The sequence below is a fragment of the Papio anubis genome, chromosome 19 (assembly GCF_008728515.1).
Source record: "Papio anubis isolate 15944 chromosome 19, Panubis1.0, whole genome shotgun sequence".
NCBI lineage: Eukaryota > Metazoa > Chordata > Mammalia > Primates > Cercopithecidae > Papio > Papio anubis.
Window position 1 is genome coordinate 5233198 of NC_044994.1, and position 20852 is coordinate 5254049.

The window sequence follows — 20852 nt, forward strand, 5'->3', positions numbered from 1 at the left end:
ACAAATAATAACCATACAATGGCCTCTAAGTGTTCAGGTGAAAGGAAGAGTTGCAAGTCTCTCACTTTAAATTAAAAGCTGGCATTATTAAGCGTAGTGAGGAAGGCATCTCAAAAGCTAAGATAGTTAGAAAGCTGGGCCTCTTGCATCAAACAGCCAAGTTGTAAGTGCAAAGGAAAAGTTCCTGAAGGAAATTAAAAGTGCTACTCCAGGGAACACATGAATGATAGGAAAGTGAAACAGCCTTATTGCTGATATGGAAAAAGTGTTAGTGGTCTGGATATAGTATCAAACTAACTTGAGTGGTCTGGATAGAAGATCAGACCAGCCATGATAGTCCCTTAAACCAAGCCTAGTGCAGAGCAAGACCATAACTTTCTTCAATTCTATGAAGGCTGAGGGAGGTGAGGAAGCTGCAGGAGAAATGTCTGAAGCTAGCACAGGTTGGTTCATGAGGTTTAACAAAAGTAGTCATCTTCATAACATAAAAGTACAAAGTGAAGCAGCAAGTGCTGATGTAGAAGCTGCAGTATGTTATCCAGAAGATCTAGCTAAAGTCATTGATGAAGGTGACTACACTAAACCACAGCTTTTCAGTGTAGATGAAACAGCCTTCTATTGGAAGCAGGTGCCATCTAGGGCTTTCATAGCTGAAGAGGAGAAGTCAATATCTGGCTTCAAAGGGTAGGATGACTCTTGTGTTATGGGCTCATGCTGCTAGCAAGTTTAAGCGAAAGCCAGTGCTCATTTACCATCCTAGGGCCCTTAAGAATCATGCTAAATCTACTCTGTTTGTGCTCTTGAAATGGAACAACAAAGCCTGGATGATACCACATCTGTTTACAGTATGGTTTCCGAATATTTTAAGCCCACTGTTGAGACCTACTTCTCAGAAAAAAAGATTATTTTCTAAATATTACTGCTCATTTGACAATGCACTTGATCACCCATGAGCTCTGATGGAGACGTACATGGGATGAATGCTGGTTTCATACTTGCTAACACAACATACATTTTGCTGCCCATGGGTCAAGATGTCATTTTAACTTTCTTGTCTTATTATACACAGAATAGATTTTGTGATTTTTGTCGCCCATGGGTCAAGGACTCATTTTAACTTTCTTGTCCTATTATACACAGAATAGATTTTGTGATGCTATAGCTGCCATATGTAAGTATTCCTCTAATGGGTCTGGTCAAAGTCATGGAAAGGAGTCACTATTCTAGATGCCATTAAGAACATCTGTGATTTATGGGAGGAAGTCAAAGTATTAATATTAACAGGAGCTTGGAAGAAGTTGATTCTAACCCTCAAGGGTGACTTTGAGGGGTTCAACACTTCAGTGGAGGAAGTCACTGCAGATGTGGTGGAAAGAATAACTAGAATTAGCAGTGGAGCCTGAGGATGCGACTGAGTTGCTACAATTTCATGATCACACTTGAACGGATGAGAAGTTCCTTCCTACGGGTAAGCAAAGAAAGTGGTTTCTTAAGATGAAATCTACTTGTGATGAAGATGCTGTGACCACTGTTGAAATGACAACAAATGATTTAGAATAATATATTAACATAGTTGATAACACAGTGACAACGTTTGAGAGGACTGACTCCAATTTTGAAAGAAATTCTACCATGGGTAAAATGCTATACAATAGCATCTCATGCTATAGAGAAATTTTTTGCGAAAGGCAAAGACTATTGATGCGGCAAATTTCTTTGTCTTATTTTAGGAAATTGCCGCAGTCACCCAAACCTTCAGCAGCTACCACTCTGATTAGTCAGCAACCATCCACATTGAGGAAAGACCCTCCACCAGCAAAAAGATTATGTTTCATTGAAGGCTCAGATGATCATCCGTACTTTTAGCAATAATGTATTTTTTAATTAAGGTAGACACATTTTTTAAGACATAATGCTATTGCTCACTTAACAGACTACAGTATAACATAAACAAAACTTTTCTGTGCACTAGGAAACAAAAAATGCTTTGTTGTGATATTCACTTTATTGCAGTGATCTGGAACTAAGCCTGCAGTAACTCCAAGGTATGCCTGTACTAGAAAAGACAATAAAGAAAGGATATTAATTTGCAGAATAGTCTATGTCTGCAAAGGTAAGTGTAACCATCTTGGTTCTGAAGAGTCAGCAGGAAAGATGTCTTCTGATCAAGCAAAGTGGGGGACAAGAGAATGAGCACAGCTCCCAGGAGGAGGCAAGGTCCTGACAGCTCACATACCCTGTGGCTCTGAGCACAAGATGAAGTGTTACATGGAGAGCTCATAGCTTTGGGGTTAGAGTAGACAAGTCTGTTAACCTCCCTGAACCTCAGTTCTTTCAACTGTAAAGGGGAAATGCTGGCATCTAGCGAGGAAGCCTGCTCTGCATCATGAGAAATGATTTCATTTGGGATCAAGCATGGGCTTGGCACATCACAGCTCCTCGATCCAAGTAACATCGATTATTCATTTTCTATTGCTGTAATTATTATTCCTTTATCACAAGCTGCTCAGAACATAACTGAGGCTCAGGAATATAACACTAAGACCCAGAAAATTTCCCAAGACGTGGGCGGAACAACAGGGGCTACCACGTTATCTATAAGTTGTTTCTATCACTACAGAAATCAACAATAAGAAAAGGTTTCCTGTACTGAACAGATAACATCTGTGTTTGATGCTGTCCTGACTGCTTTGCTTACAGGTCACTAATTCTCCCAGCTGTCCTTTGAGGTAGATACTATTACTACTTTTGAGTTGGACATTAAATCTCGGCAAATGAGAATTTAAACCCAGAAGCATCAAGCTCCATGCTGTGGTTGCATTTTTTCGGTTCTTACCAACGTTGCCTTTTACTCCCTGGAATGAGTTGTTACCTATAAATAGTCCTACCAGTAATGCCTTCTCTTGTTGCTGGGATGTTTTGATGGAACAAGAGATCTAAAACATTGATGATTTTACCAAATGAATGCACAATATTAATACCAAACACACATTTCTTACAATTTCTATAAAAGTATTGTCAAATATGGGTGATTGTTAAAACATAGTTCCTATGTAGGTGACAACCACAGCATATCGGCGTAAGTATAGTACTAAAAGCAGAGTGCAATGGGGATAAAGACTCAATAGCCATGTAGTCAACATTTTTAAAGCAAATCATGATATTATAGCTTTATTCTCTTTGAGCAATTCGGTTTGTGAAGAATTTTCACTGATCGTAATCCTTCTGACCAGGCTGTGAGACAGGTAAGCAGCATATTTACTGGCAACTTTACAAATGAAACAGACTTAGAGAATTTAGAGGGTGACATGGTTGGGTATTTGTCCCTGCCCAAATCTCATATTGAATATAATTTCCAATTGGGAATTGGAGGCGGGGTCTGGTGAGAGGTGTTTGGATCATGGGAGCGCATCCTTCATGAGTGGCTTAGGCCATCTCCTTGGGGATAATTGATATCTCAATCTGAGTTAGCATGAGATCTGGTCTCTTAAAAATGTGTGGCATCTGGCTGGGAGTGGTGGCTCATACCTGTAATCTCAGCACTTTGGGAGGCCAAGGTGGGCAGATCACTTGAGGTCAGGAGTTCGCAACCAGCTTGGTGAACATGGCAAAACCCCATCTCTACTCAAAATACAAAATTAGCCAGGCATGGTGGTAGGCGCCTGTAATCCCAGCTACTCGTGAGGCTGAGGCAGAAGAATTGCTTGAACTGGGGAGGCAGAGGTTGCAGTGAGCTGAGAGTGTGCCACTGCCCTCCAGCCTGGGTGACAGAGTGAGACTCCATCTCCACACACACACAATTAAAAAAAAAAAAAAAGGTGTGGCATCTCCCTCTTCACTCTCTGTCTTGCCCTGCTTTCGCCATGTGACGTGCCTTCTTCCTCTTTGTCTTCCGCCATGGTTGTAAGTGCTGGCATATATTTACAGGTGGAAGATTGGAGGCTTCTGAGGCGTCCCCAGCAGCCAAGCAGATGCCAGCACCATGCTTCCTGTAAAGCCTGCAGAATGCTGAGCCGATTAAACCTCTTTTCTTTACAAATTACCCAGTCTCAGGTATCTTTACAGCAATGCAAGAAGAGCCTCACACACAGGGTGACTTCAGGTCACACAATTAGTAAATGACCCAGCCGAGATCCAAACCCAAGTCTTCTTGTGTCTGTGCCAAGTGTTCTTTTAATTTGTGATACTACCTTTCTAAACTATTAAGTTGTATGAATTGTTTATATCAGAGAGATTAGATGTCACTTATTCTACCAAATGAAACTTCAGTCATTTGGCGAGAACTGGGAGGTGGAACCCCTGAGCACAGCCTGCTCCAATCAAAAGCCTTTGTGTTTGTCAAGAGACAGTTTTGACGCATCCATCCATGGTAATCTATTAACCTTCCATCCAGAAGCCACATAGGTCCATTTACTTCCCCAATGTCCCAGCCCCAGTGGTTGATCTAATATGCAAACACCATCATATTTTTCGTCTCAGTAAAAATTCTTCTACAGTTTAAAAGAATGAGAAGCAAATAATAAAAACAAAACAAACCAATACTCATGGAAGGCTGTGCTTGGCACAGAACCAGGATTGGAAATACAGAGGTAAAATCACAGAGAACAGGACTGGCCCTGAAGGAGCTGGTAGGTGGCCAGGACAAGCAGTCACCAGCCAGTGCAGTGAATCTAGCGCTGAGCTCTCTGGGAGAGCTGCAGGACACAGAAGGGCAGGGGGCCAGGGCGGGCTCTCCAAGGAGGTGACATCTGGGCCATAGCTAGCAGGGGAGTGGAAATAAGTGAGAGAGAGAGAGAGACCGTGGGGAGAGTGTGTGTGTGTGTGTGTGCAGGCAGGACAGCGGAGGGAAGAAAAAAGAGAGACGATTCCATGAAAGAAACATCAATTGCAAAATAAACAAACCCACAAAATGGCATGGAACCACCCAAGATATTCTCAGGCATATATTTACAGGTGGAAGGCAGGCGGCCCCAGGAAGTGAGCAGAAGCCAGAGCCTTCCCCATTAGAGGAAGTCTGGATTTATGCTGAGGGCAATAGGGAGACACTGATGGGTTATTAACCTGGGAGGAAAGACCCTGCAGCCACAGGGTGGAACGGGGATTGGAGATCTGAGAAAGATAAATATGAACTAAAGCAGTGATTGTGGGGATGGAAGGTAAAGCGAAAAGGAGGCGGGGCGGGGGGGGGGGGGGGGGCGGTGGCAGTGGTGTCACTACTGACCCCAAGAGGTGAGAAGACAAGTTTCTCCAGGAGTCAGTAAAAGCCTGCAAATTGGAGTGACCTTCCTGATGGGATCTGAATTTATAGCAATGGCTTATTTGAAGCAATCTTTCTTAATTACCCTTCTTACTAAAAAAAAAAAAAAAAAAAAAAAAAAAAAGAAAAAGAAGAAAACCAGATTGCTTCAAAGGTAATTGTTCTTTTATAGTTCTGCATTCTATGGAAGGTTCACGATATTTAACTTTTATTTAGGGATGAAAATAGAATTTGAAACTCCACATGTTCCTGATATGTCCCACTAGTTAAACAAAGGTCTAGGGTCTTCTTATCTATAAATGTTTCGGGTGATAATTACTCCTGCTGGCAAGAAAAAGAAGAGGTTCATTCAATAAACATCTATTGCACTCTTAATTAGGTTAGAGGTATTGCGTGATATTCAAAAACTAAATTATTAAAATCATTTTGTGATCAAACGATTTTGCATTTCTGATTACATTTACATGTTTTACGTAACGTTTAGCCTAGGAAAATGCTCTCAACATTAAATATGGTCATGAGTCACTTAATGATGGGGATATATTCTGAGAAGTGCCTCATTAGGCCATTCCATCTTTGTGCAAACATCATAAGGTGTACTTACAAAAACCTAGATGATACAGCCTACAACACCCCTAGGTTGTACGGCAGAGCCTATTGCTCCTACGCTACACAGCTATACGGTATGTGACTGTACTGAATACCGTAGGCAACTGTAAAACAGTGGGAAGTATCTGTAAACCTAAAGCTAAATGTAGAAAAGGTGCAATGAAAAGACAGTATTATAATCTTTCAGGACCACTGCAGTATATGCAGTCTGTTGAATGAAATGTCCTTATGCTGTGCACAACTGCACGTAAATCTAATTAATGCTCCTGAGTGATGGTCAAACCTTGTGTGTTTTTAATTTTATTGATAGGATGACCACTGTTTAGGTCTCTTTAACTTCTCTTATCTTAGGCTTTTCTACCTATTGCTAACCTACTTGGTGAACCTACCTACCTACTTCCTCCTCAGGTTTCAGTTTAATCAACACATTCTCAGTAAGACACTCCTGATTCTCCTGTTGAGATTTCATCCTTCTGTCATATACTCTTAGAGTACCCTGGACTTTTCTAGACAGCTTTTATCACAACCCTAGCACAATGACTTGAAGATAATAAGTGTTTAGTAGATATCTGGTGAATGAACAAAGAATAAATGAATAGTAGTCAAGTGTCAATCCTAATATTTCCTACAACACTTTTCAAGGCTATGAAGGGCCAGGATTTTAACCAGGTACTAATAACTGGACAGAGCTCTTACTACTTCTCATTGAGCAGAAAATACATTGATACAGGACAGGAAAACACTTAGCAGGTAAAAGTAGAGATGGGACGGAACTGGGCCATACATACACGTCAAAAGCGACAGATTATAGGGGAAAAAACACCAAGACCACTCCCTAATCTTTCTACTGTCTGATTGAAGAGCTGAATATTAATTTAATTAAGTTGCAACCAAATACAGGTAAGCCTCACAAGTGTAATATAACATACTTAACAAAATAGTTATTGAGGAAATAGAAGGCATATTAGCACTTTTGTGTACCCTGGTGTTCTTATAATAAATAGTTACATTGTGTATACTTATAAGTGCTGGTTGATAAAATGATCTGCTGAAGAGAATGATGTAAAACATAATTCCTTCTGTATCTGTGCCCTTATCCCTCTCCCCACCACCAAACTAGGATGAAGCAGAAGTGTAACATGAGGAATGTGGTCAGGGCCTCTGAGTTGGAACTCAGTTCTAAAAGTCTAAGGCTCTAAGAAGCATACCGGGTTAGTGGTCACACATGACTTTATCAGCCTCTTAGAACTTGCAACCTTTCCTCACATTTCACATATATGAAAGTGAGGCATCTATAGTCAAATCAGTTAATCTTTGTCAAAATTTCCAAGATTCTCTTCCAGAAAGGCTATCGGCCTTAGCCTGGAACATGTCTAGAAGTTCATCCCTTAAACTCCCTAAATCAGTAACTGTGATTAAGACGACCCAGGGGTTCCCGAGAGCAAATGGCAGAGCGGCTTTACAATTCGTAAAGTAATATACTGTCCAGTGCAATCATTTGCAATCTTTCAGTGCTCTGAGTTTATAATTGAAACTGTTTCTAATTTATTCCACTATTAACATTTAAAGATGGTCTATCTAGATGAGGGAAAAGAAACAGCATGTAACTTTCTCTACGGTCAATGGAAAAAGAGGTAGACTTTAACGTCTCCCTCCTTCCTGCTGAATGGCTTCTGTGCAGCTGGTCAGTAAGAAGGAAACGCACAACACAGGCTGGCCCTTGCCTCCAGGAATGTGCAAGGTGTGGCCTCCACTGTGAAGGACACTCAAGAGCTTTCATGGAGTCTGTAGTTCCAAATCAAATATTTGCCTTTTCAGAGACAGCATGGGTTCTTTTGGGGATAACAAAGTAGTATGATGAAAAACTTAGGTCTTCCCCAGCCCTAGCCAAGAATGAGCTACAGTCACCCACTAAGTGTGCTGCTGGCATGCCTTCTGAAGCTGAGAGAAGCATTTCACTCTCTAACTTTTAGTAACCAGAGGTGCTACCCACATCCATTGAGCAGGCATCATGGTCACACCCCAACATGTACAGTCATCATCACAAAATTGATGGACGCAGGCTCGCGGCAAAGGGGTTACGGTGCAATATAAGGAAGGTAGGAGAAGCAACAAAAGAAAGATCCAGAAGGTTCTTCCAAACAAGAGACACTAAGAACAATTTTTTACTGCTTATGAAAATTGGGGTTGAAAAATATTTATATAATTAGTGATTTCCAATGAATTATTGGAAAGTCATTGCTAGGCTAGTTTTTCAATTTCAAGTGTTCTAGTATTTACTGTAACAATACCCTGGACAGTATTTTTATCAACAATATATTCTTTTTCTCCTTCTAAAAAGGACTAGGTGTTTTTGATTTCTCTAAATCCTTTTTGTAATGAAAATCAGCACTAGGCATTTATGAAACCCCCTTCCTCCATGCCCTCAGGGTTAGCTCTATCTTAACTGGGCCCAGCACATCCTCCAGCATTTATGCCGCTCCTATTTGTTTGTTCTGCGGCGCCATGCCCTCTAACCCATCTTCCATTACTGCTGTGTCTCTTCCTTACATTTTTTCCCTGACCTGAATCTTGTAAATAGCTACTCATTGGTATGGAGTGCAAGGTCATCCAATTCATCCTCTTATCTCCCTTGCTTCTTCTCCCATCTCACTCCCCTCTGATTATAATACACTTCTCATTCTCAGATCAGGCTAAACTACTCAGTCCTCCCCGTCCTCATGGAGCCAACCTGTCTCTCTCATTTTTTATTCCTTGCCAGCCACATACCTAACCTCCCTGGCAACATATTCCACATCACACAGATGCTCTGAACAACAGCCATCTGTCAAGATTCAGCTACTCGGCCCCAGGGTTACCTCCTCTCTGAAGTCTTAGCTGGCTCTTCCCTGTACTGACCACTCCTTGGTCAGGCCACTGGATCCCATCCTCATCCCTACTTACTACAGGACACTAGATTCCACGTAGCTCTCTTTCCCATCTGCATTGCCAGCCCCCGGAGAAGAGAGTCCATAGCAGCTTCCTCCATATCCCCAACGCTCAAAGGCTCCTTGTGTGGAGAAGAGAATGGGATGTCTAGGAAGGTAGTGTTAATGGACTGAACACCTTTCCTTGAACTTACAGACAGTGAGATAAACAAAAGGGTTGCTGCTGCTTGAGAAAAAGAAAACGTGCTTTATGCTTCATAACCTTGAACTACTAAACCGTAACCATTTGTATGCCAACAACCATAATTTATGAGAAACTTTTTAAAACAAAAATGCCTGATTATCTCCTGTCTTTCTTAAAAACATTTCTTTTGTAGAGATGGGTCTGTGTTGGGCCTCTCTATGTTGTCCAGGCTGATCTTGAACTCCTGGGCTCAAGCAATCCTCCAGCCTCAGCCTCCTGAGTACAGGTACACACAACCATGCCTAGGTTGGGACTACAGGCATATAACCATGCTCAGCTATGTTGTTTGTTTGTTTGTTTTTGTTTTTTAATTTTCTTCTTTGTAAAGACGGGGTCTTGCTACATTGCCCAGGCTGGTCTCAAACTCCTGGCTTCAAGTGATCCTCCCACCTTTGTCTCCCAAAGTGCTGGGACGGTCTTCCGTTAATAATCATCATCACTCTCTGGTTTCAGTTCCACATTCGTGGTGCCCTGCATTTGAAATTGATCACTGCTGTGCTTTCACGAAGGGTCATGTCAGTATTGGCGAATATGCTCCTTGAATTTGCCAGAGGCACTGTGCATCCTGTCTCTAATACCCACTCTGAAGGCTGAGGCAGGGGGATCGCTTCAGCCTCGGAAGGTCAAGACTGCAGTGAGCTACAATTGCACCACTGTACTCTAGCCTGGGCAACAGAGTGAGACCCTGTCTCAAGAAAAGAATAAATAAATAAAAGAAAGAAAATAAAACTTTTCCGTATCTTATTAATGAAAAAACTTTGAATCCATGAACAGACATTAAAATTCTCTCCTAGGTGCTAGTTTACTGGCTGGAATGATGGAATTTGTGTTCTTCTGGGCCATCTCAGGATTTAAATAATTTTATGTGACAGAGCTGATGTGTTGATCAATAAAAAGACAACAATCATTTACATTGAGAGTTTAATGCAATTTCAAGAATCTACATGAACCAAGCTGAGTGTTTGTAGGGAAATCAATACACGACCACCTTACTTAGTGAAGTGCATAAACGAAGTTCAACTGAATTTTCAACATCAATGAATATGGATTAAAGAAAAAAATCAAATCAATTGAAAAAAAATGGGTTTTGGAAATCACACAATGACAGTATTTTTGAATACACAATACTGTGCAAAATCCAGGAAAGCAAACAGATGTTCGCTTCCATTTCCCTCCTCCTTCTAGTATTTATCTTATCATTTGGGAAAAGCTTTCTTGTATTGCAGTTTGATTACATGTGCATTTTGCAGATTTCCAGATGTGTTCAAATGTTTTAATTTACATTATGGCTTTATATTTAGGTCCATATGATTCCCTAATCAGAGTTCTTATTTGTCTAAACATTACATGAAATTGAGAATTTTAATATGCCCTATTTAGTTAGAGGGTACTATACATATTTTTTCCCCAACCTAGTCTTTCTCGCTATATTGGTCTTCCATCTATTCTACAGATAATCAGTCCAATTATGTTGTCCGATATAATGAATCTCTTGAAGACAACATTCACTTTTCTGCAAAAAAAAAGGATATATATATATATATATATATATATGTATTTTCGACAGGCAAGGTTGAAATAATTTCCTCTCTCAAATGTGTGCCAACACAATTTACCCATTTAAGATAGGCATCCTTCCAATAAAGATGATGTCTATAGCAGGTTTCCCCATAATGCTTATGGAATGATATCCCATAAGGATTGATCATGATTCTAAGATTACAGATGTGAATAATGAACATGGATGTATTTATTAATTTCAAGATGCTAACAGGGGAAGAAGGTATTAGGGACTGGAGGCAAAGTGCCTCTGGCAAATTCAAGGAGCATATTCGCCAATGCTGATATGACCCTTCTTAAAAGCACAGCAGTGCTGAACTTGTAAACCAGGATGTTATGACAACTAGAAAAGAGGGTGAGGCAACATGAAGTGATGAAATGATGTAAGGTCTGCAGAGAAAGTTATGTATTTTGGACCCTGACAAGAATTTGGATATGTATTTTTACAGACATTAGAATAGGAAGCCTGAGGACACCAAGAACTACTAGTAAGGTCTCAAAGTCTCCGAAAAACATCTAGATATGTGTAAAAGTAAGCAACAATAAAATAATGTCTTAGTGAGGCATATGTTAGAAAAAAGAACAGTAGTTTGGAGTGTGCCCAGCACCTTGTAAAGACCAGGGAAGAGGGCTGGGAAAGTGGTGCAGGCAGATCGCCCAAAGAGCAATTATTTTAAAACTTAGTCTTGGCCAGGCATGGTGGCTCATGCCAGTAATCCCAGCACTTCGGGAGGCCAAGATGGGTGGATCACCTAGGGTCAGGAGTTCAAGACTAGCCTGGCCAACATGATGAAACCCTGTCTCTACTAAAAATACAAAAATTAGCCGGGCGCAGTAGCACACGCCTGTAATTCCAGCTACTTGGGAGGCTGAGACAGAAGAAATCGCTTGAACCTGGGAGGCAGAGGCTGCAGTGAGCTGAGATCAGGCTACTGCATTCTAGCCTGAGCGACAGAGTGAGACTCCATCTCAAAAACAAACCAGTCAACACAACTTGGACAGATCTATACAAAGATGCAAATGAAAGTCCAACAGAAAGCGTTTGAAAGTAAGACACAAGTACAGAAAATGTGCAAAAGGTATCCATATAAGAACAAAGTACCATGGAATAACGGGCTGTTTTTGAAAAATGATTAAGCTTTCAGCTTCCTTCGGTTTGGAGGCATTGAAGCTGAGTGAATTCTAACTATTCACATGATCATGATGCTTTCTGCAGTAAAACATCGAGTCCTTTCCCAATGACTCTTTATTGCTGAGTCTGAGTAACTGTTAAGTGGATCAGAAACAAATGACGCTCCCAAGGCCATGGTCAGAGCATACATTTTCATTTAATAAATTTCAGCTTTTAAAGTCAACAAAGACTGACCCATGGCCATGGGTACACTTGAGTCTTGGATAGCATCTAATGCATGCCTTGGGTCCATCGGATTAGTGCAACCTCTCAGTGCCACCCACAGGCATCAACCCAGAGGGCCTGGGCAATGTCAAGCACATCACTTGAAATGTAGCAGTTAACACGATCTCCAATTTGGAATAGAGCTTTTATATATTTCGCAGTATTCTCACAAACTGCATCTATGAACAGCAAGCATCATTAAACTTTACATGAGCTACTGTGTTGCATTATTCTATAGTAAAAACTAAAAATTCTTTAAAAAATTTTGGAGATTTTTGAAACAAAAATTTCTGTGACTCTTCCCTAATCCGACTTCACTAAAAACTAATACTATTTTGGTTTTATTTATGACTTTATGAATTGAGACCTCCATATATATTTTACTGAACAGAAGGAAATCTAACTGATTGCCTTATGATACTGCAGTGAAAACACAATCAAATACAGCCAGGTTTAAAAAGATTAATGAAATCAAATTCTACAAAAGGAACATGAAAATAAACCCTAAAATGTCTTGTCAATGTAAATGTTTCTTCCAAGTACTCTATTCAAAGTAATAGATGACTCTGAAGGGAATCTATTCTGATAATACAAAGGTAAAACATTTAAATCCCTCTGAATCAAGTAGAAATTTCACCTATGTAGATTAATGAGCTTATGACAAGTCGATACTTCAGAGTTACTCAGGTATTCTTTTGCTCTGTCTTGGAAATAATAAATTTATTTTATTCAGTCACTGTAAAAGTTACACTTTATAATTACTTAGCTATATAAATCATCATGGGATAAGACGCGGGCCTAGATGTTGGTAATTAACTCAAATCTGTTCAAATAAAGACTTCACAATGTTCTTTCCAATCCTCTGTTTTTGTTTTGTTTTGTTTTGTTTTTTTAAAAATAACAACTATACATCCCATATTCTATTGAGAAATTAGCTAATTTACTAAAAATTAAATGACATAAAACCCAAAGTAAACACACAAATGAAAAAATTTAAACATCCATTCAAAGAAGAGAGCTGAGAACAAAAATGCCATCTGCCCTTGTGTAACCAAATTGCATCAGGCAGTCACCTTTTAATTTAAAACTACCTCCTCAACAGACTAGTGCTTGGTGCCTTATCTTCAAAAGAACAACCCACTTGTATCAGCATAAAACTCTTTAAACAATACTTGACCACTTTACATCAAAGCCCTTTCATTTTCCTCAGTCATTACTTTTAATTAGAACTAATAAAGATACGGATTTACATGCTGGCTGAGATTTGCAGCAAATCCCTAGAAAACACGTTGGAGGAATTAATCAACTTGATTTAGTTTTCTTCTCTCTAGAGCTGGCCCACCCCTCTGTTCCATACCTGACAGGTGCTCCTCTGCTGTGGGCAGGTTTCAGCATGACTGTCACGGTATTGTCAGTTTGATTCAGAGGTGTCTCAAGTTCATAAGCTGGCATAGAGGGTGCTGGGGGAAAAGGCATAGGATGGAAGACTCATTATTTCTGGTTGATCTTCTCAGTTTAGTTTCCACTTCCTTTTACAAAGAGCATTAAGAACACAGTGCATTTACTTTACATTGGAGCTACCAACGACCATCAGCAAGCTTCGCATATATTCCCTACACAGAATCACAGGCACAGCTGCTAAAAGCAGCCTGTAGTGCCCTCTGTGATCTTGAGTTGAAGTTGGGAGATGGTATGAGGGGGTTTGTGAGGTGTGAGTAATATTCCGTTTCTTGATTTGGATTCTGGCTAAATTAGCATAGTCGGCTTGTGAAAAATCACCGAGTTGTACACTTACAATTGGTACACTTTTCTGTACATATGAGTTCTCAAATAATTTATGTTAAAGGCATATTTAAGAAATAATCACTGGACTTTACAGTTATTCCATCTAAGCCAAGGTTTTTCAGGTACCAGAGACCCACTGGGGATTTAAAGAGGACAGTGGGAGTCAGAGAGATTTGCTAGAATTAATTAGTGACTATCTGTGGGATCTCAGAAAAGCATGACAGTGGAAAACACATAGGAACAGAAGTGAGAAAGGCTTGGGTTTGACTTTTTGCTGTGTTTTGTTTTAACCAGCATAAGAGCTTTTATATATCTCAAAATGGGGAAACTACCCTGTATGTTTATTATCGTAATTCAAAGAGAGAACAGAGAGACAGGCAAATATAATCCTACAAATGTTAGTTCTCCTCCAGATATAAATCCTATTTCCAAGGCCAGTTCCCGGCATCTTCCTTCTCTAGACTGTTAAGTCTTATTATGATAGCAACAGAGCTCTTCAGTAATTATGGACAAGACAAATCGTTACACAGAGCTGTGATGTGGGAGGGCATACCATATTTTCACAGCCCACAGGTAGACTCCTGATGAGAAAGCTAGAGGTAGTTTCTAGCAAATACAGTTTTTAAAATTGTCTTACATATACAAAAAGATTGTTTTATCACGATATGGGTTACTTCTGAGTTCCATTTCTTGAATCATGTCAGCATTAAAATTTTTTTCAATTCTCTTAAAAATTAACTCAAATTCATAACATAGAATTACATTTTGTATACAAGAGTGGTTCCCTCTCATAGGTCCATGAAAATTTGAACCTGTAAACTGTAACTGTTTTAAAACTATAAAAATCAAATACTTATTCTTGATGAGCCGTATAGGCTAATGAAAATGTCAGGTTTCTTGATTTTCAATAAAATTGTTTGAACTTGGCATGCTGAAAGTGGTCAAAACCATTGATTACAATCTGCCATGACTGTAAGTTTCCTGAGGTCTCCTCAGCCATGCTGAACCGTGAGTAAATCAAACCTCTTTCCTTTATAAGTTACTCAGTCTCGGGTATGCCTTTATTAGCAGTATGAGAAGGGACTAATACAACCATATTGATAAGAATTCTTATCTAATAAAAACAGAAAAAGTGAATTATTTTATTCAAAAAATACACTCTTTATGACAATAATCTTCGTAGAGTAACTTACATGGGAAAAATTTCTTAAAACATGCTTCGAGGTATATATATTGGCACTTACTTCATCTTTAAATCCCCATGATAAATTCATACACTAGATAATATTATCTTAATTTGTATGTAGGGGTAAATTTATTTGATTAAAATCAGAGAGGAAGTGCCTGGCAAAATCATAACTAGAACCTAGATTTTTAAATTCCAAGTCCAGTGGTTTTTCTTCTACCAACCCATTTTCTTCAACCTGTGTCAGTTTTCAAATCTCTAATTATTCTAACTTCCCAAAGACTTATTTCCTCTTTCCCAATTCTCCATACTGTTTCTATAACCTAATTCTATACACAGAGTATCAAGTGTATTAAATTTCAAGTCGTTTGTGCTCATAAAATCTTATATAATGAAAAATTATCCCTTAAGTTATAATTGCTTTAAAAGAAAATTCTAAACCCTCCCTCAAAACCTAGCCAAACACTTACAATACTCTAGTTGTGAACATTCCTTTCCTTCAACTCCAAACAATAACTTTTATTAATACAAAACAAGGAAAGAGAGACAAAAGATGTAAAGGTCAGGCTAAATATTATTGAACTAACCATGGCTGATAACAAGAGTTAGCTCGTTTCCCTACTTCCACCCCACCTGATTCACTCCAAACAAAACAGTTAAAGCCAAAACTCAACACTTCCACACTCATACCCAAAGGGGAAAAAAAAGGAAAAAAAATATTCATGCAATTTTTTTTTATTGCTGTTGTATATCCCATACCAGATGGCAGCTTAATTTCCTCTAGTCTGAAGTACAAAGACATTTTCTGCACAGTTGAACATGCCTAGAAATATTTCTCAAATTAGGTCTTTTGTTAGATGACATAATTAAGTCTCTAAAAGCAAAAAGCTGGAGGTCCTCAGCGCCTGGTACCATCACGTATTTGCCTCTCTCTTCAGGACAGAATCTGCTTACGGTAGAGGTCCCAAGGAGGCTGATCCTTCGGAAGCAGACTCTATATGACTGTCTTTCTGCTGAGCTCCTAATGGTTCATGGTTCATTACAGAGATTTTTCCAACATCACTGCTCTGACAACTTTGGATTGAGAAGGGGATGAGAGTGTCTCAACAGAACCTTCTGCCTCATGCCCAAGTCCTCCAAGGCGCCCTGCTAAAACAATAGCCACTTCCTAACACATGAGATCTCAAGCTCCCAAATGAGAAATATTTGTAGTACCTCATTTAATGCCATGAGTCTGAGCTTCAGGCATTCAAGGGTATTCCTTTGGATACAATGTTAGTGTGGGCGAGCTTGGCATACTTGACAATGGGAAAGAAAAAGGACAAAAATGTTACTTCTGATAAAAGACACAACTCACGAATGTAGAGTACCTGATATTTTCGTGGTGAACTGGTTTGTTGCTGGAGGCCCAAAACCCTTAGCTGTGCTAGCCCGGATGGTAAAGGAGTATGTGGTCCCCGGATACAGACCAAAAAACAGAAAATGGGTTTCGTTTCCCAGCTTTGAAACTCTTCCACTCTGATTGGATAAATCTATTTCTGGGTCAAAGGAACTGACTGCTTTGTAGGTGATCTGCAAAAGAATGAGAAAGTGATAAAATATTTGGAGCAGATGGACTCAGATTGCATCTTTATCCAATAAACCCTTCTGATGTATGCACTGTCAGACACTTCATGATAAGCTCCTACTCAGACTCTTGAAATCCTGAATCCAGTGAAGGGATGAAGGAACTCCGCCAAAGCTGTTGAGTTATTACTTTTATAGACAGGGGAACTTAAGCCAGTAGATTAGAACATACAGGATGAGCGCAGGGTTAAGCTAATGCTTTGAAGTTGTTTGCTTTCAAAATGTCATTTTGTAAAACCACATTACAATTGGTTTCGAACAAAATAAGAAAATATACAACTAGCTTAAACAGATAAGATACTGACAAGGATAAGGCCTCATCTTTAATCTAGTGGCCATAATTTGATTTAGGATTATTATCTGTTGGGAACAAGGGCACTGAAGTGTTTTCATCAACGCAGGCAAGGACATCTGCTCCAATGGCTGGAATCCTAGACAGATTCCGGTCACTCCTGATGCTACACATAGAGTGATCATTATGGGCCATATTCATTTCTTTCCTTTAGAGCAATGTCTTCCAACAGAACTTTCTGAAATGATGGAAATGCAGCCACTAGCCACATCTGGCTACTGAGCATTTGAAATGTGGTCAGTGACACTGAGGAACTGAAAATTTTAGTTAAAATTTGAATTTAAATTGCCATGTGTGATTAGTAGCTGCCATATGAGACAATGCAGTTCTAGAAGTTTTCATGATATTAGCTACATAACAGATATTCAAAGTATGTTGGATAAGTCCGAAGTGTTTGAAAATAAATGTAACATAGGTGCCTTTAAATCTTGCTCTTTCAAATGATATTTTAAAGAATTTCACTGTGAGTAGTTCATCATCTATTCAAGAACATGCACTTTAGTGGTGATTACTAACTTCCACTGGTTGTAATGACATAATTTTAAAATGTGGCATATTCTAAAGTTTTAAATTGCAAAACTGAGCACTTTTCTTGCTTTTAAATAGGTAAACTTACTTGTAATTTATGTGCATGAACACTAAAACTGTTATTATACGAAGTGATAATTGACATTCTTTTTCCTTATATTTATACCATGTCATTACAATTAAGAAGACCTCTCTGAAAGAATATTTAGATTGAATCAACTAAGCTTTAGCAAGAAAAATGTTTGCTGTATATATTAATCACTGCAGTGCATGACACTATTGGAGTCACGCACAGTATCTGTTATTAACCCTCTAACAGACTTCCTCTACAAGGTTAAGGAAGTCAAGAAGACATAAGGCCAAATCTGCCCCTGGCAGCTAAGCGAGGGATGTCAGCGACGTATCTGCTGTGTGATTACTTGGTCCTCCACTCGGACACCTCCAGGGAACTCGGCAGTTTGGAGGAGACAGATCTAAACCTCTATTATGACTGCATAATTGCTTCCCAATGTTTCCCACTAATTCACCCGTACATTTAAAACATATTCATTGAGCCCCTCTCATGTGCCAAGCACTGTGTTTTGAGCTGGGGTCTTGCATGGTGCCTCAGGAATCGTACCTTCCCTGAAGGAGGTATCAGTCTGGTAGGGGAAGGGGAGAAGCGATCCAACAATTATGACAGAGTATAATTAAAATGAGGACTGACGCTGCCTACTGAGGCTAGCTTAGTGTTCTCGTTCCTTTTATTGCCTGTCTATAAACCTTAATGAAACATAAATGCATATGAGAGAAAGCCCAAACTCCTTAGTTTTGTGTTTCAGACCTGCTCCCACCTTCTCCAAACCTACTTCTGAATCTGTGATACTACACAATTATATTCCCTTCTGTTCTGGTCACAGGATAAAGACTGCCCTGCAAACACTAATGGGGCTTTTCTGACACTGCTTCTGCCCATAAACTTTCACTTCCCTGGAACATGAGACAGTTAGCTCTGTTTCCATGTTCTCTACCTATTCAGATTCATTTACTCTATTCAAACATTGATTGAACACTGACGCTCTGCAAGCACCACGGCCAGCAGGTAAACACACGCCCTGTTTCAGATAACGGAGAATCTGGACAGGGTGGGATGGAGCTGGGGAGACATACAGTAAGTAAATGAATACTTTCAAAACACCAAGTTCCATGGAAGAAACGAACAAGGTGCTAAAATAAGGAGAATTGTCGGGTGAGAGAGGTTATTACACAGCCACTTAGAGTGGCAGGGGAAGGGCCCACTGAGATGTCAGTTAAGCTGAAGAGACTTGAACTTAGGGAAGGAGTCAGTCATGCTGAGAGTTTGGGGAAGAACAGCAGGAACTAAGGCAGTGAAGCAGGAGTGAGTGGGCACAGCATATGAACAGAAAGGAGGTCAGTGTGGTTCCTTGGGGGCTGGAGAAGCAGGCAGGACCATACTGTACAGTGCTTTGTACCCCAAGATAAGAAGTTTGGATACATACAACAGGAAGCCCTTGAACATGTTTAGGCATGAAAATAAAATGATCTAATTTCCCTTTAAAGAGTTCCCTTTGACTGTGGGTGGAAGGTTGATTTGATTGCGGGGGCACAATTGAGGTAGTGGGGAAGGCACTAGGAAGTACAGCAGAGTCCAGGGCCTAGAGCTATAGCACAAGGGAGAGAATACAGGCGCTTGGAATAAGGTGGGGCTGGTACAGGCAGCAAGAGATGAAAAGAACTGGCATCTTTTAGAGACAAAATGGACAGAACTCAGTGAAGGACTGGATATAAGAAAAAGAGGACGGAATAAAGGATAGGTTCCATGTTTTGGGCTTGATCAAAAGAGGTACCGAAAAGAATGGAACATATGGGGAGAAATTTACAGACACAGGTGGACATGTTAAGTTGGAAATGCCCACGGCAGTCAGGTGGACACACATGTATGACATGAAGCTGAGATTTGAGAGGACTGGGCTGGAGTGAAGACTGGGGGTGATGAGCATTGAGACGATATTCAATTCTGGAATGGAGGCGGTCACTAGCAAAGGAAGTTTAGAAAAAAAAGAAGGGAGCCTGGTACCACACCCTAATGAATGTAGGTATTTGATACAGGATACAGGAGGAGAAGCCAACAGAAGAGTCAGAAATGCAGGAAGAGAGCCAAAGGAGAGAAAGCTGTCACAGAAACGAAATGAAAAAAAGCAGACAGAGAAAGGGAGAGGGAGCGAGGGTGGCAGGGAGGGAAGGAGGGAGGGAGGGTTGGTTTCCAGAGATGAGACTGAGACAAAAAAAGTACCCGTCCATGCCCAGTCCAGAGTTCCCATTCTGTGTATCTGTAAAGCCTTCCTAAACCTGGCCTAACAATCCCTAGATCCACTGAATGCCTGTGTTGTGACTGTTCATACAATTCACCGGGCAATGAATCGTGGAGTACTGTGAAATCTCTTCTTTGATCTTCAATCATGATTTAAATACGCCAGAGGAATTGGAACATTTCATGTAATTGTATCTTCCTTCTGAGGAGTGGCTGATGTCTTATTCTTTTCCCAATCCCATTGTGATCAGTAAATATTTGGCACTCAGTATCTATTTTTCTACAACTCCTCCTGCGGAGAGCAGGTGTGTGCATACGCTCATGTAAACACTCAGACAAGTGGGATCTTTGCTCCACCCACAAAGACTATCAAGCCAATGCTTTTCTAAGGGACTTGCTGTTCCAGCAGGGCCGATGGGCTTGGACTTGCCAAAAGCCTTGTGGTTGCAAAATAACACCGAGGTTCTTAGCTGGCTTCCAGTCATAACCCTTTGACAATTTGGTAAAAATTAGACACCTTCTCTTATCTACCTCTAAAAAACACATGTATACACTAATTCACACACTCCTAAAAATTACAGATCCTCTCCCTCACCCCTAACAAACAAATATGTTGGGCATGTATACGTCCGCAAAATGTCACAAAGGTGATGGGTTTCCCCATCTCAGACCCATCCACAGAGCCCTGGAGTCTGAATATCAGAATGAGAAAAGCTCCTCGGCAGCAGGGGCACTCTAACTCCGCAACCCCACTGCCTGCCACAGAGCGGATGGCAGACATTCGCCCACCTCAGCAGCTGCTCTAAACGGCACCAAAATATACCTCCATGCTCAAACTCAAATGTCCACATGGTTTCAGCATTTACTTCTTCACTTGTTCATTCAATACACGGTTATTAAGTGCCTGTTAAGTACTTCAGTACAGCAGGAAGCTACAAGAAGGAAGTCTGGAAGCTCCTGTACTTGTACTCTGTCCCTGGCTGAAGGTCCAGGAAACTGTAATGAAGCCTCTGTAAATAATGCTACCGCTGCAGTGTTGGATGTAAGTAATTTTATGGGATGTGCCAGGTC

At 40.2% G+C, this 20852-nt stretch overlaps 1 protein-coding gene across 10 annotated transcripts in view; it reads right to left on the reverse strand.

Moving 5' to 3' along the window:
* The window catches only part of PTPRM (protein tyrosine phosphatase receptor type M), an 837547-nt gene that overhangs the window by 303569 nt on the left and 513126 nt on the right, over positions 1 to 20852 (reverse strand). For all 10 annotated transcript variants that reach the window (XM_017951542.3, XM_017951543.3, XM_021929846.2 and 7 more), the window contains 2 exons: positions 16335 to 16536; positions 13351 to 13453 (listed from right to left, as the gene is read on the reverse strand). In XM_017951542.3, coding sequence (XP_017807031.1) covers positions 13351 to 13453; positions 16335 to 16536 — 305 coding nt within the window. The remainder of the gene's footprint in view (positions 1 to 13350; positions 13454 to 16334; positions 16537 to 20852) is intronic.